Genomic DNA, 17,376 nt, shown 5'->3' with positions numbered 1-17,376 from the left:
AATTGGGTGGGGGCGGTGTCCCCCAATGAAGGCTACAAAAAAGAGATTTTACGTGAAGTACAAAAAAAATCTCCTTTTTTCGGTCGCTCTTCATTGGGGGACACCTTACTGATGGGCCATACCAAAGCAGTACCCTAGGGTGGGAAAAAACAACCACCAGAGAAAAGGAATCAGTCCCGAGACCAAACTCACATGTCCACAAGGCCTGTGGACAAGTCCCCAAGCAGGAGAGAAACTAGGCCCAGAAATTGGGCTCCCGGAAGATCCCCCGTCCACGGGCCATAAAGAGAGACAAGAAAGGTCTGGTGCATGAGAACAAAGACCTAAACAGCTGCAGACTAAAAAAAACCCTGTCCCAGCGGCCCACCATGAGTACCCAGAAGGTGACAGTAGCCGGACTGATGAAATCCGGATGACTGGAACGCCCTCTAACTCGGGAGGCATGATCCCTGAACGAAGAAGGAGCGGATCGCCCAGCGGATCCTGGGCACAGGAGAGACCGACATGGAAACTAGAGAGGTCTGATTCACCCGGAAGACGAACTGGTAAATCAAACGGCCAAGGAACAAGCAGAACACCCCAAAAGGGTACATCCCAGAACACTGGCATGGCCGATATGGGAAATGGAGGATCCTGAGTCACCTGGAAGACTCATATGTGAAAAGTAAGGAAAATAGATCGCCACGAAAACTCTCTGGACGACAAACTTCCCTGGAGAAAATGAAGAAGTGAAGTACAGAGCGATCACACCACTAAAAGGGATCGTGGAGGAGCTCGGGTTGGATCACTACACATGCCCGAGACCTCAACCATAAACAAGGCTCAAGGTCCGGAAGAGCCGCCAGAAAGGAAGGCTAGCCACGACATCCTAGGACAAAGACCAAGCCAAGGACTAACCGGTCTTGGATCCCAGTGGTCCAAGCAGATCATAGCACTCCGAAGAAACGTCCCGCCAGAGCGGGAACGCAGGGGGAAACAAAGGAGGACCCAGCCGGGACCCTCAGGTTCTGGGCACAGGAAAGTTATTCCAGAAGACTATGGTGACAGTACAGTACAACTGACACAGACAATAGGGAAAGGAAGAACACACCCTTCCAGGGGGAGTGCGCAAAGGGAGGAGAAGAGCAGTGGCAGGACCCGAACAACAGACGGTGGCTAGACCAGCTGTCGTTGGCCATACAAGATAACATAAACACCTCCAACAGAGGAGAGAGTCAAGGATGCGTGAGCAGCAGTAGATAACCAAAAACAAAAAAAGAGCCAGGTTGCAAAGGTGGACAGGAAGAACACAAGCCTAGACAGTAAATAGTGGGAACCGAGAGATGGCATCATCTTGGCGGCAGAAAAAGCTCAATAAAAATAGATCCCCTAGAAAACAAGGGTGACTGAGATGAAACTCAGGAACTGACCATGCCAAGCACCCTGTGGAAAAGGGAAGTGGTAAGTGCACCAGGCACAGTAGGAGCAGGGCAATGCTGCCCCACAGCCACAGACCAGGACTGGGAGAATGTAGCCACCAGGCCCCAGTGACAACCCATCGCTGTATGGAGGAGCCACCTCGTGTCCCCAGGTGGATAGGAATCTTGCACACTGGAGCTGGGCAACCTACAAGACTTATGGGAAGCAAGTCCGGACAATGACTAAGGCAGCAGTGTAGGTGCCTGAGCCACCCAGGACAGAAAACTCAGGGGTACCTGGAGGAATAGGGAGGGGCAGAATTGACTGTGTCGCCATAGCAGGCACCCTGCCAAAACCAAAGTGCTCAACAGAACTGCAGGAAACAAAATCCCCGGAAGCCCCAAGGCACACCCCACCGAACAGAAGGGAAGGTGGGCTCTACACTGACAGAGCAGCCTTATCATATCGAGGGACACAGACATTGTACCTTATGAAAGTAGTGGGGTACCAAGACTGCCGACACGAAAGAAACCGCAGACATCCAAGGGACCTGCAGGAAGGGAGGTATGGCACCAGCAGACCAACATTGCAACCTTAGGAACGGGAGCAGAGTGATGCTGTGGCTGAGAAAGTCCCTCGAGCCTGCAGAAAAAACAATACCTGATTTACTAATGGTGCCACACACCAAGACTGCAGGCGCAGAATCAAGAGAAAAAGAATGTATGCGGTACAGGAAACATGCAGACACAGTTGGACCTTACAGGCAGAAAAGGTCCCATGAACCCAGAAAGAAACTTTGCGGAAGGTCACTTGGAAGAGAGACACCAGACTGCAGCTGCGGCATCGGCAGAAACGGAGGAGGTGACCTGGTGGACCAGAAAAGCATACAGACAGTCTGGTCATGTGGCATAGGGACCATGGCCACGCCGGTCCCGCATACGGAAACACACAGCGAAGTGAGAACCCAGCCTTGGACAGAGTAACAGGCATGCAGAGAGGAATCTGGTAAAGTAGGCAATCAGCATGTGGTGCATTGTAGAAAGGCCACGGAGCCACCCGAGGAGACTCACTCGGAACTACCCCTTGGCAGTGGGTTATACCAGAACCACCATCCACGGTGTGGAAAGAGTATGGCAGGTGACCCGAAGTAGTAGGAGGCCATGAGGAAAACCATCTAGCTGACTGGAACAGGATACCTGAGCGCACAGGGTCACTCCATTCAACCTCCCACAGAAAGCGAGGAACTGGAGTGCGGCCCATCCAACAAGTGACCTGGTGGCGTAGAAGACCCAACAGATAAGGACTGTCTGACTGGCATGAATCCCGTGAATCTATAGGGACCCTCCTCCAGAACCTCCATCAGGAGACATGGATAGAGGAGCTGTGGAATGCATCCCTGTCATCCAATAGGGTCCTCAGGACATGCTTGATCAGTTCTACGCATAACACGCACGGCAGTGGGGCACCAGAACGCCAGCCGCAGATACATCTGCCGACGAAAGGCAGTGTAGGAAACCAAGCAGACCATTGTCAGGCGTACTGGAACAGGTCCATAGTTGACAACAAGTCATTCCGACGGGCACCTCACATGGTAGTGAGGTACCGAAAGTCCAGCCGTAGCTACATCAGCCATGTGATGTGTGAAAGGCGGTGTAGGAAACCATGCAGACCACTGTCTGGCTTACCGGTATGGTACCAGAGAGGACAACAGGTAACTCCATCGGACCTGCCACACAGTAGGGAGTTACCAGAACTCCAGCCGCAGATACATCAGCCATGTGATGTGTGAAAGGCGGTGTAGGAAACCATGCAGACCACTGTCTGACTTACTGTATTGGGTTCATAGTGGACAACAAGTCATGCCGTCGGGCACCTCGCAGTAGTGAGGTACCGGAACTCCAGCCGCAGCTACATCAGCCGTGTGATAGGTGATGTAGGAAACCATGCAGACCACTGTCTGGCTTACTGGAATGGGTCCATAGTAGATAACGGTTCACTCCATCAGACATATTTCTCAGTAGTGAGGTACCGGAACTCCAGCTGCAGATACATCAGCCGTGTGATGTGTGACAAGCGGCAGAGGAAACCATGCAGATCATTGTCTGGCTTGCTGGTATGGGTGCATAGTGGACAACAAGTCATGCCGTCGGGCACCTCGCAGTAATGAGGTATCGGAACTCCAGCCGCAGCTATATCAACCATGTGATATAGAAGACAACGGGTCACTCCAGACACCTCGCTCAGTAGAGAGGTACCGGAACTCCAGCCACACATACATCAGCCATGGGATGTGTGACAGGCGGCAGAGGAAACGATGCAGACCACTGTCTGGCTTACTGGTATGGGTCCATAGAAGACAACGGATCACTCCATCGGACACCTTGCTCAGTAGTGAGGCTCCAGAACTTCAGCCGCAGCTATATCAACCATGTGATATAGAAGACAATGGGTCACTCCATCAGACACCTCGCTCAGTAGAGAGGTAACAGAACTCCAGCCACACATACATCAGCCGTGTGATGTGCGACAAGCGTCAGAGGAAACCACGCAGACCACTATCTGGCTTTCTGGTATGGGTCCATAGAAGACAACGGGTCACTCCATCGGACACCTCGCACCAGATACAACAGCTGTGTGATGAGAGACTGGCGGCAGAGGAAAACACGCAGACCACTGTCTGGCTTACTGGCATTCCTTCGGACACCTCACAGCAGCAGTGGGGTACCGGAGCGCCAGCCACGGACTCGGCAGCCGTGACATGCGAGTCTACTGTCTGGCATAATGATATCAGGACCAATCCATGCCCACGCAGGAATACTCCCATGGAGACCTACTGTTGAATGTGGGGAACCAAAGCACTAGCCGCGGATGCGGTAGCCTGTGGAGAAGGGAATCATAGAGCATGACCTGCCATAACACCCCGAGGATGGAAGGCCGGCAGACCTAACAGATGCGGAATCTCAAAGGAAACCTGAGATTTTTTTTTTTGTGACAAAATATATGCACTAAGGCTGGAAGGGAGCAAGGGGTGTAGGGCGCCCTGCAAAGAGCTGCCCGTAGTACATATGTGCCATATGCAGGCAGGCAGGAAGCCCCTGGAGCAGCGACGGCACATAGCAGAATGCTATAGAAGCACCTGCTAGCTGTCGTACAGCTCCGAGGCAGGGGACACTTGCGGGCCAGAGCAGAGAGCTCCCGTCGGGCTCTGCCTCAGGAGCAGAGATCTGGCAGGAACGGAGCAGTCCCGTCCTAGATAGAGCGCCGATGACCCTGCAGCGGGGAAGAGGAGCGGAGCTAGGCGTGACAGTAAGAGGGGACGGCTCCCAGCAGCGCGTGAGCCGGAGAGGAGGAGCTGCCTGACCTCCCGGCTCGCGCATTGAGTAAGGGGGGTGAAGATGGGCGGAGCTACGGCCGCCACGATCCCCTGAACTCCCGCCGGTGGGATACCCTGGAGCGCTTGCCCCGCCAGGTCCGCACAGCAGACCCGGCGCAGAGGTGAGCAGGAAACGGCTCCAGCCAGCAGGACTGTTCAGAGTGAAAGTAAAAAGCTCCCGCTAGGACAGTATAGTGCGGCTCCCTGGCAACCCCCCGCTACATGAATAAAAGTTAACCCCTCACTGCCCGGACACCAAAAACCAGCCCCAGAATAGTGACATATAGCTGTATGAGTAATGGAGTGAGGGTTAACCCCTCACTGCCCGGGACATATGCTCGTTTGCGCGTGGGGCGGGGGGGTTGTATACTCACCTCAGCCGCCACATACTCACCCTCGAAGACTTCGACCAGATAGGGCTACCTGCCTTAAGCCAGCTCAGCAGGCAAACAGGGGCAAATGAGGGACCCGGACCCAGGGTACACCGCCAGGCACTGGTTTTGGCAAGGAGAGGTTAACGGCCCATCCAGCAATGCACCGTGCCCCTAGCTTGCAGGTGGGGAATCAGGCAGCGCCATGCTCCAGTCGCCCCACGCTAGAAAAAACAACAAAGGAGAGAAAAACTAAACTTTAGACTGAAACTAGGAAAAAAACAAAGGGAAAAGAAGACCAGGTCTGAGGAGCTCCCAGACCTGTGTCTTGCCTCCTGCTGACACTAGCTAAAACTGGTTACCTCACTTCCAGTGGGTGGGTATATCCTGACAGGGAGGAGCCGACTTTACCTAGTGTCAGTGCCTCCTAGTGGCAAGAGCATATACCCATAAGTAAGGTGTCCCCCAATGAAGAGCGACCGAGAAACTGTTGCTAAACTTTTGAGTCCCTTTAATGTCTTCAATGTAAAAACATGTTTACTTTATGATGTGAACACCAGATGAACATATTGTATATGTAAATCAATATGTAGTTTATTTGGCATGACCATTTTCCTTACAAGTAGAAAGTTAAAAATTACTATCTTTAAGTAGAATATGCCACAAAAAAACAATCTCAGAATAAGTACTACAGCATCCCAAGGTTAATAATGCGTAAAATGACCCAGGTTAGTTTTAAAAAGTTGTCTTAATCCTTAGAGAAGTATTCAGGGATATAAAAATGTATCCCCTATCCTAAGGATAGGCATAAGTGTCAGATTCCTGGAGGTTTGACCGTTGGGACCCCATGATCTCCCGCACGGCGCCCCAGCTCTCTTCATGAAAAGAGCCATGTCGACCACCGCACAAAGCAGTAGCCAACACGCCCACTCCAAGCAGCTCAATGGAGTGCTCTGGCTCTCCCATAAAGATACAATGTGGGGGCGTGTCGGCCACAGCTTTGTGCAGTGGTCAACCCGCCGCTATTCAGGAGGAAAGCCGGGGCGCCATTTGGGAGATCGCAGGGTTTGATCTGACACTTGTGTCCTGAAGGGGTTAATGACCACATGGTTATGTGATTAAACCTCCTGTTTGCAGGTGAGACTGTATTTACACAAGGTATTTAATTTAGTAGTACTGCCACAAATTTCTGAAACTGTGGTAAAAAGTGCACAATAGTGCAATTTTACAGTGATTATGCAAATTGCAAAATTTTTGTCAAATTGCGGCAGTATTTAGCAGCGGTACCATTAATTAAACACCTTGTGTGAACACAGACTAAACTGAATACAAAATAATTGTTAAAAAATGGACCCTATTAAAGTGTAAATATTTAAGAGGGTCTAGAAACCAGTGATCGACCGATTATCGGTTTGGCCGATATTATCGGCCGATATTCACGATTTTGGACGTTATCGGTATCAGCAATTACCTTGCCGATAATCCGATAATTCGTCCCCCCTGCACCGCCCCCCCCCCGCTGCATCGCCCCCCCCCCACCTTATCGCCCCCCACCACACAGCATCGCCACCCCCCCCCCCCCCCGCACCGCCCCGGCCAGAGACTGCTGCTGCCCCCATTGCCTCCCCCATCCCCAGTTTTATAATTATCTGTTCCCGGGGTCCATGCTACTTCTGGCTCCTGCGGCGTCCTGCATTACGCCGTGCACTGCGCAATGAAGAGTGACGTCCTCAATGCGACGTCACCGTCAGTGCGCACAGTGACAGCTCAGGACGCCACCGGAGCCAGAAGTAGCGTGGACCCCGGGAACAGGTAATTATAAAACCGGGGATGGGAGAGGTAATGGTGCAGCAGCGGTGGTTGGACTAAAGACCGGCATGGGGAGAGAAGCGGGTGGTGGCGGTCTCTGGCCAGAGGATAGGGGGGGTTGGACTCAGGAGGACCCCAGGACAGGCAGGGGGAGAGAAGCAGGTGGCGGCGGCAGTCTCTGGCCCCGCAAAAGCCTCTGCAGTTCATTGATTTAAAGCTCCGGCTTTAAATCAATGATCTGCAGACGCTTCTTCGGGGCCGGGGGGTGGGTGGAGAAATTGCCGATAACTTATACCGGAATATCGGTATAAATTATCGGCTATCTGCCTAAAAGGCCACAGATTATCGTTATCGGCCCTAGAAAATCGATATCGGTCGATCCCTACTAGAAACCTTTGTATAACTATACTCAGGGACAGTTGCTTAAGCTAGTCTAAGATTCAGGTTCCTCCTCTCCTACGTTATCTCTTCACCCCATCCAATCCTTGATCACCACTTTCAACTTTTTTCTTTCCTTTATGCCATTTGGCTTTTTTATTAGTCATAGCTCCCTACTGGGAACATGTCTTCAATAATTCAATTATAACCAGTTAAAGTCCTAATATTGTTCGTACTGCTGTTGTATTGTTTCAATTTGCACATTCTCTGTTTGCAGTTTACATGGTATGAATAATTAACTAAAATAAAAATAAAAAACATAAAAATGATTGAAATCCAAATGTTGTCTATGTACAACTTTTATAATGTATGGATAAATACATAGATATATATATTACTTATATTACTAAATGTCTTACCTTTTCTTTCATCTTTTCCACCTTCTCTTTAAGACATGGCACTACATTATTTGGTGGAAGTCCTTTTTCCAGCTGATTTGCAAATTTGGCATACTTAAGAACTAAGGAATTTAGTTGCTCTGGATCCAATGTTTCAAACTTGGACTGTAAAATAGGTAAAGTGTAATTTCGATTAACATAACTTGTATTGATGTACTTCACGATTACCTAAAGTCTTACCTGCATCCATTCAGCTTGCAGCACATCCCATTCAGCCATTGAATCCCATAAAAGCTGCTTTAGTTTTACCTCTGCACTGACTTCTTCAAGCTCATCAAACTTTGTCACTTCAACCTTTAAAAATAAAAAAATATCTATTTACTTCTGAACTGATGTGCTACCATTGGCAGCCACCTAGATATTAACAAATTACAAAAAATAACAAGTATCTAATATAATATTGTCATCTCTAATCCAAAAATAACCTACAACCTCTTCAAGTCTATTGACATAAACGGTAACCTCTCATGTTGACAGGCGTAAGTTTACTATAGCTCTGCAGGTTATTATCCACACATATAGATAGTAAGCGCTTACTCCTCTTGTTTGAACAAGTAGTGTGTAATGCTGTATGTCTAATTATCTATGTACCAAGTGCTGTAAAATATGTTTGCATTATATAAATACATTTTATTATTATTACATGTTTCCCTAACTCACGAAAGCAATACTAATAACACAACAAGATTTGGTGTTGTCTCTCTCACACTCTCTAATAATGGTCACTGGAAGCTCAATGTTACAGAGCTGGAAGTGAATCCTCTAACCTGTGTGGCTGATGACACAGACCGGAGCGGAGTCTAAGGTGCTGCTAGTCTTCACCAGAGCCGCGCGCTGGGCGGGGACCGGACTGGGGTGACTGCTGATATCGATCAGCAGGCACCCCGTGCAAATGCCCAGGGGGGGTCATCAGACCCCCCCATGTCGGCAATCGACGGTTAATTCACACCAGCGATCCCCCTGAAGGGATAGGAGTGAGGTGGCAGGGGTGCCACCCCTGCTATCCCTGCTATTGGTCATCCAGAAGCGACGACCAATAGCAGATCGGGGGCGGGGTTAACTTTCGGTTTCCCCGTTCTGCCCACGCACGGCAGAACGGGGAAACCGACAAGGACCGGTGCTGACGTCCACTTACCCATCGGCGGCGGCAGCAGAAGAGGACGGCGATGTGGCTCCCTGGATCCTACGGAAGTCGGTGAGTTGCCTTGCAACATCTGGAGGGCTACAGTTTGAGACCACTGGAGGGTCACAATTTGGAGATCACTGTACAGTGGTCTCTACACTGTAGCCCTCCAGATGTTACAAAACTGCAAATCCCAGCATGCCCAAACAGCAAACAGCTGTCTCGGAATGCTGGGAGTTGTAGTCGCATACCTCCAGCTGTTGCATAACTACATCTCCCAGCATGCTCTTTGGCGATCAGTACATGCTGGGAGTTGTAGTTTTGCAACAGCTGGAGGCACACTGGTTGGAAAAGACTGAGTTAGGTAACAGAACCTAACTGAAGGTTTTCCAACCAGTGTGCCTCCAGCTGTTGCAAAAAGTACAACTCCCAGCATGCACGGTCTTGTCAGTACATGCTGGGAGTTGTAGTTTTGAAACAGCTGGAGGTTTGCCCCCCCCCCCCATGTGAATGTACAGGGTACATTCACACGGGCAGGTTTACAGTGAGTCTCCTGCTTCAAGTATGAGCTGCGGCAAATTTTTCTCCTAGCAGGAAACTTACTGTAAACCTCTGCCTGTGTGAATGTACCCTAAAAACACTACACTACACTAACACATAATAAAGAGTAAAACACTACATATCCACCCCCTTACACTGCCCCCCCCCCCCCAATAAAAATGAAAAACGTATTGTACAGCAGTGTTTCCAAAACGGAGCCTCCAGCTGTTGCAAAACAACAATTCCCAGCATTTCCGGACAGCCACTGACTGTCCAGGGATGGGGGAGTTTAGCAACAGCTGGAGGCACCCTGTTTGCAAATCACTGGCATAGAATACCCCTATGTCCATCCATATGCAATCCCTAATTTAGTCCTCAAATGCGCATGTCTCTCTCTCACTTCAGAGCCCTGTCGTATTTCAAGGAAACTGTTTAGGGACACTTATGGGGTATTTCTGTACTCGGGAGAAATTGCACTATACATTTTGGGGGGCTTTTTCTTCTTTTACCCCTTATGAAAAGGAAAAGTTGGGGGCTACACCAGCCTGTTAGCGTAAAAAAATAAAAAAAATTTACACTAACATGCTGGTGTTGCCCCATACTTTTTATTTTCACAAGCGGTAAAAAGGAAAAAAGACCCCCAAAATCTGTAACACAATATGTGGGCGTACAACAAGGCTCAGGAGTGAGAACGCACTATGTACAGTTGAGGCCTACATTGGTGATTTGCACAGGGGTGGCTGATTTTACAGCGGATCTGACATAAACACATACAAAAAAAATACCCACATGTGATCCCATTTTGGAATCTACACCCCTCACGGAACGTAACAAGGGGTATAGTGAGCCTTAACACCCCACAGGTGTTTGACGAATTTTCGTTAAAGTTGGATGGGAAAATGAAAAAAAACGTTTTCACCAAAATGCTGGTGTTATCCTAAATTTTTCATTTTCACAAGGGAAAATAGGAAAAAAGCCCCCCAAAATTTGTAACCCCATTTCTTCTGAATAAGGAAATACCCCATATGTGGATGTAAAGTGCTCTGCGGGTGCACTACAATGCTCAGAAGAGAAGGAGCATCATTGGGGTTTTGAAGAGAAAATTTGTCCGAAATTGAAGGCCACGTGTGTTTACAAAGCCCCCATAGTGCCAGAACAATGGACACCCCTCACGTAATGTATTAAGGCGTACAGTGAGCATTTACACCCACAGATGTCTGACACATTTTTGCAAGAGTGGTCCGTGAAAATAAAAATGTAATTTTTCATTTACACAGCCCACTGTTCCAAAGATCTGTCAAGCGCCAGTGGGGTGTAAATGCTCACTGCATCCATTATTAAATTCTGTGAGGGGTGCAGTTTCCAAAATGGGGTCACATGTGAGGGTTCCACTGTTTCTGGCATCACGGGGTGCTTTGTAAATGCACATGACCCCTGACTTCCATTCCAAACAAATTCTCTTTCCAAAAGCTCAATGGCGCTCCTCCTCTTCTGAGCATTGTAGTGCGCCAGCAGAGCACTTGATGTCCACACATGGGGTATTTCCATACTCAGAAGAAATGGGGTTACCCCTTGTTACGTTCCTTGAGGGGGTGTAGTTTCCAAAATAGTATGCCATGCGTTTTTTTTTTTTTTGTTCTGGCGCCATAGGGGCTTCCTAAATGCGACATGCCCCCCAAAAACCATTTCAGCAAAATTTGCTTTCCAAAAGCCAAATAAGACTCCTTCTCTTCTAAGCATTGTAGTTCGCATGCAGAGCATTTTACGTCCTAACATGGGGTATTTCCATACTCAGAAGAGATGGGGTTACAAATTTTGGGGGGCATTTTCTCCCATTACCCTTTGTAAAAAGGGTAAATTTGGGAAAAAACTGCACTTTAGTGAAAACATTTTTTTTCATTTACACATCCGACTTTAACGAAAAGTCGTCAAACACCTGTGGTGTGTTGAGGCTCACTGGACCCCTTGTTACGTGCCTTGAGGGGTGTAGTTTCCAAAATGGTATACTATGTGGGGGGTTTTCTGCTGTTCTGGCACAATAAGGGCTTTCTAAATGTGACATGCCCCCCAAAAACCATTTCAGAAAAAATCCCATTGTCGCTCCTTCCCTTCTGAGCCCTCTACTGCGCCCGACGAACACTTGACATACACATATGAGGTATTTCCTTACTCGAGAGAAATTGGGTTACAAATTTTAGGAAGATTTCTCTCCTTTTACCCCTTGTAAAAATTCAAAAACTGGGTCTACAAGAACATGCGAGTGTAAAAAACGAAGATTTTGAATTTTCTCCTTCACTTCTCTGCTATTCCTGTGAAATACCTACTGAATGTCATTTTGAATACTTTGAGGGGTGAAGTTTTTATAATGGGATAATTTGTGGGGTATTTCTAATATGAAGGCCCTTCAAATCCACTTCAAAACTGAACTGGTCCAGAAAAATTCAGATTTTGAAAATTTTGTGAAAAATTGGAAAATTGCCGCTGAACTTTGAAGAGCTCTGATGTCTTCCAAAAGTAAAAACATGTCAACTTTTTGATGCAATCATAAAGTAGACATGTATATGTGAATAAACATATAATTTATTTGGAATGTCCATTTTCCTTATAAGCAGAGAGCTTAAATTTTTTCATCAAATTTTGGGATTTTCCACCAAGAAATGATGCAAGTATCGACAAAAATTTACCACTAACATAAAGTAGAATATGTCATGAAAAAACTGTCTCGGAATCAGAAGGAAATGTAAAAGTCAGATGTGCAAAAAACGCTCTGGTCCTATAGTGAAAATTGGCTTGGTCCTTAAGGGGTTAAATTTCAGAGTTCCGATGCGCGCGCGCCCTAGGAGACGGGGATACGTGTGCCGGAGCTGAGACACAGTGGAGGAGGCGGCAGCAGAGCGTGGTGAGTGACAGGCTGGGACGCGCATGTGGGCGCGTCCCGCGATGCGAATCCCAGCCCCGCCGGCAGCCGGGCACAAAGGGACAATGCACTCGCGGCCAGTGCATGTGGCCAGAGCGCGAAGTATGACACTCAACATGGCAGTTCATAGCAAACTCTCTTAGGATCTGAAAAAAAGAAATGTTGCTCTATATAAAGATGGCCTAGGCTATAAGAAGATTGCCAAGACTCTAAAACTGAGCTTCAGCATGATGGGCAAGACCATACAGCAGTTTCACAGGACAGATTCCATTCAGAACAGGATTGGCCATGGTTGACCAAAGAAACTGAGTGCACATGTTCAGTGTTATATCCAAAGGCTGTCTTTGGAAAATAGATATATTGCTGCTGATCTTGAAGCAGTCGGAGATGTCATAGGGCCCAGGGAACTGCCTCTACAGATGCTGACATATGACCCAACATCTTAATCAGGGTTCTGATGGAGACCTTGCGAGGACTCATCAAGAACTTTGCGGCTCTTACGACTCGATTTTTCCTCTCTGGAGTCAGAGATAAAGTCATCTGAGAGGAGTTGCCTACAAAGCCCATTAACTTCCTGGAGGTTGAAGGGATAATTTCGGACTTTTCCCAATTTATAATCCAGCCAAATGCTGGAGAAAATATAGAGCCAGCTGAAGATGAGACTGTAAAACATCTAGCGGCTTTTAGAATCTAGTCGTCTAAATAAGGAATGATCTCTAGACGTTTTAGTCTGAGAGCAGAGACCACTGGAGCCACAATTTTTCTAACGGTGTGGGGAGCAGAACAAAACAGCAAACTGGAGATGCTTTATCATACCTTTTATATTGATAGCAACCCTCAAGAATTTCCTGTGAGCAGGATGAACAGGAACGTGAAGGTAGGCATGGTGACCATAAGATCTTGAGGGTCCAGGATGCTGATGACTGACCGGATGGTTTCCATTCTGAACAGTCTTTTCTTTATAAATCGGTTCAGGAAATGAAGGTTGATGATCATGCGCCAGTCCCCTGATGGCTTTGGGACTAGGAAGATAGGGGAGTAGACCCCTAACCCCCTTTGATGGACCCCTAACCCCTTCTGGAATGGACTGTTTTGGCTGGGGTAATAACTTGGTCAAAACAAACTTCCTTGGAGGGGGGGAACAAAATCTATTTTGTAGCCCGACCCGACTACATCTAGGACCCAAGGATCCTGGATTTCTTGCATCCAGGTATTTATAAACAAACTTAAACGACCTCATACTGGAGGGGGATTGGTGGATAGACTTTCCACCTGAGAATTTAGAAGGGAAGGAGGAGGGAAAACGTGGGTGGGAACTACGGGAAAGTCATAGGTCAGATTTGCGGTCTGTACCACGACGTCCTCCACCACGTTTTGGATTGGATTGGCGCTTCTGAGACCTAGAAGGGCCCTGGTATCTACTCCCTTTCCCTCTACCTCGGCCACGAAAACTCTGAACAGGAAGGCATTTGCCTTTTTTGTCGGCAAAGCCTTCCATAATTCGGTCTAATTCAGACCCGAAGAGGTTCAAAGGGAAGACCACACAGATTAAACTTGGAAGAATTATCTGCCATTCAGGGGTGCAACCATAAAGGACACCTACTTGCAGAAGCAAGGCCCATGAATTTTGCGGCCAATCTAAGGTGCTGTTGGGTCACCTCACAGAGAAAGTCCAGACTAAGAAAAAGGGTTTTGAATGAGCCCAGAATTTCTTCTCTGGGAACATTCCCTTCAATACCCGATTATATACGGAGAACTCGGTCTTTAGCAAACTCAGCGACTTCAGATGATGCTACAGCCACATTAGCAGAGGCAGAAGCTGTCTAATAACAACGTCTTAGTAATGAATCCACCTTCCTGTCCAGGGGATCCTGAAAATTGCTTCCATCATCAGCAGGGACCAGAACTCTTTTGGGCAATTTGGTGACCATCATATCCACTTTAGGAGGTGGGAGCCAGGACTCCGATTCATTCTCCGGAAGTGGGTACATCAATTTGAACCTCCTGGTGGGGACAGGAGGTTTATCAGGGTGTTTCCATTCAGAAACCATCAATTTTTTAAGAGTGTCATCCACTTTGAAAGCCAAGGGCCCTCTAGAGGTGGATGTTGAGGCTTCCCCCTGGTCAACATTCTGGTCGCGAGACCGGATGGAACGAAGTGATCTCTGTGTCTTGTCCACAGGAAAGAGAGAGGGAAGAACAACTTCTTCAATGTACTTTCAGACCGGAAATCCACCAACATGACAGAATCTTCAGGCATGGAGACAGGACTAGAGGAAATTCTAGGCCTTTTAGCAGAAAAAACACTTTTTAGTTCGCTAATGGAGATTTACATGAATTCCTTCATCCAGACAAACATGTCCTGGACAGTCGGTTCAGCTGGATTAGGAGGTGGCCGGCACCCAGGACACCTGTTGAACTCATAGGAGTCCAGAAGGGGGGTTTCATATTCCGCACAAGTGAAATGGTGTCTCTTTGAGGTAGCCTTGCGACTCCCAGTGTATGATTCACCACTAGGTGGAGTAGACATCTCTTGAAAGAGAAAACAAGTTCAGTAAACTCAACCCCTCTGGTAGCTGAGGCAGACACGGTACAAGAGGAGCAGGCAGAAGCATAGTCGGACGTAGCAAAGGTCAGGGCAGGCGGCACATATTCACAGGCGATAGTCAGGCAACAGGTCAGGGCAGGCAGCACGGGTTTACAAGCGGCAGTCACGGGCAACGGGTCGGCGACAGGCAAGGGCAACACAGGAACTATAGGAACGCTTTCACTAGGCACAAAGATCCGGCAAAGGCAGGAAGGGGCAGGGAACATTTATAGAACACTTTTGGGCCAGGCACCCATCAATGGTGCGCTGGCACTTTAAATTTCATGAAGCCGGCGCTCGTGCGCCCCAGAGAGCGAGGATGCACATGCCGGGGAACAGAGAAGACACATGGAGCTGCAGGAGGTAAGGGGCGGCATCGGAATGCGGCGCTTGTGCGGGGATCTCCCGCCACGCTAACCGCATCCCCGTCAGGGATAACTCTGCGCTCCCGGTCAGTGTGTCTGACCGGGACGCGCAGGGACGCTGCGGACCGGGACAGAGGCAGTGAGCGCTCCGGTCCAGGAGCGGGGACCGGAGCGCTGACTGTAACACATATATGTTTTTTATTGTATATTTTTAGAATTTGTGATATTCTAACAAAGATTGTTGATATTTTATTCACCAATGTATCTGTATGGTCTTTTGTTTTTGGTGTTAGAATAAACTCTTACATACCTACGGTCTTGTTTCTGGCTATAAGGTCAATCTTTCTAAGCCTGAAGCTATGCCTCTTAATCTCTGCCCCCCCAAAAACCCCACCCTTGGTTTCCCTCTTGAAAGCTAATTACTCCTTTAGTTGGTATCCCTCTGCTATCACTTACTTGGGTGTAAAAAGTCAAAGGAATAGTGGACCGGCACTTGCTCTGCTAAAGGCGTTAATTTTACACAGCTGATGACGGACCTCTGTGAACCTTGCCTTTTACATGGACACCGTGGTGCATAGTCCCAGGTATAATGCAGTATATATAGCACAATAGAAGAAAAGGAGACTGCACTCACCATCCAGTGAAAACTTATTTACTGTAAATTAGGCATCAATACAACGTGCAAGGCAAACTTTAAAGAGTAGGAGGCAGAGGTGATGACGAGACAGTACTGTTTCGCATGCTTAGCGTGCTTCCACAAGCCGACACACAGATGCTGGCGTTGTGGAGTGGGTTTGGGCACTTTCCTCCATATCTTTTGGGCTTGCCCCCTGATAGTCCCCTTTTGGGTTCAGGTGTTTAAGCTCTTTTCTCACATTGTCCTTGCAGCGAAAACTCTTATTGCCAAGCATTGGAAGTGGACCCCCGACGGAAATTGAGCTCCTAGCTAGGATACAGGAGATGCATTCTCTTGAGTCCCTCACTGTCTCCTTGGTTAACACCATCCCCCTGTTTCTCTCAGTGTGGGACCTGTGGGATAGATTTACAGATAGACAACCTCCATAATGTGGAGTAGGGTCCCCCCCCCCCTCCCCCCCTCCGGACCTTCCTCTCTTTATTCATTTTTTTTTCTTTTCTACCTTCTCTCTCTTCTGTGTTGTCTTTCTGTTGGCCCCCTCCCTTTCCTTTCTGTCTATGTTATCTGTTGGTTCGTCTGTCTTACCCCCCTCTCCCTCTTCTTTCCCCTCCCTTTGTGGTCCTCCCACTATATGTACCCGATTTGGAATTGCTCTTCCTGCTGATTTTTTGTTGTACCTAAGCAACTGAGACTCATTCTATTGATATGTTTTGTCTTTAGACTATGCTTGATTTTGCTCTTGGATGATCATTTGTTATTCACTGGTAGGGGGGATCCCTTCTCCCTTGTCAGCTGTTGGATTTTGTTTTCCCTTATTTCTGTAAAACTTTAATAAAAATTTACAGTTAAAAATAAAAATCTTAATCCTTCCAGTTCTTATTAGCTGCTGAATACTACAAACGAAATACTTTTCTTTTTGGAACACAGACCTCTCTGCTGACATCACGAGCACAGTGCTCTCTGGTGACATCTCTGTCCATTTTAAGAACTGTCCAGAGTAGTAGAAAATCCCCATAGCAAACATATGCTGCTCGGGACAGTTCCTAAAATGGACAGAGATGTCAGCAGAGAGCACTGTGCTCGTGATGTCAGCAGAGAGCACTGTGTTCCAAAAAGAAAATAATTTCCTTTGTAGTATTCAGCAGCTAATAAGTACTGGAATGATTAAGATTTTCTAATAGAAGTAATTTACAAATCTGTTTAACTTTCTGGCACCAGTTGATTTAAAAAAAAAAGTTTTCCACCGGAGTTGGTGTATAGAATAATGCTATCTAACTAAATGGTCTAATAGCCATTAAAATATATAATATAGTGGACTATTATTTGGCATTTAATCTTTAAACCATAATTTGGTACAAAAGGTTTAGAAGTCTAAGTACATTTACAACATAAGCATGTGCAAGGCCGGTTTTAGGCTTAG

The 17,376-nt window shown here is 47.6% G+C and overlaps 1 protein-coding gene across 4 annotated transcripts in view; it reads right to left on the bottom strand.

Annotated features, from left to right (window-relative positions):
- The window catches only part of DNAH6 (dynein axonemal heavy chain 6), a 400,640-nt gene that overhangs the window by 257,472 nt on the left and 125,792 nt on the right, over nt 1-17,376 (bottom strand). For all 4 annotated transcript variants that reach the window (XM_056568811.1, XM_056568814.1, XM_056568815.1 and 1 more), the window contains 2 exons: nt 7,968-8,081; nt 7,749-7,892 (listed from right to left, as the gene is read on the bottom strand). In XM_056568811.1, the coding sequence (XP_056424786.1) occupies nt 7,749-7,892; nt 7,968-8,081 (258 nt within the window). The remainder of the gene's footprint in view (nt 1-7,748; nt 7,893-7,967; nt 8,082-17,376) is intronic.

The sequence above is a fragment of the Hyla sarda genome, chromosome 1, assembly GCF_029499605.1.
Source record: "Hyla sarda isolate aHylSar1 chromosome 1, aHylSar1.hap1, whole genome shotgun sequence".
Lineage (NCBI taxonomy): Eukaryota > Metazoa > Chordata > Amphibia > Anura > Hylidae > Hyla > Hyla sarda.
Note: the sequence above shows the minus strand (reverse complement) of the source record. Positions and strands in the feature narration are given on the sequence as shown.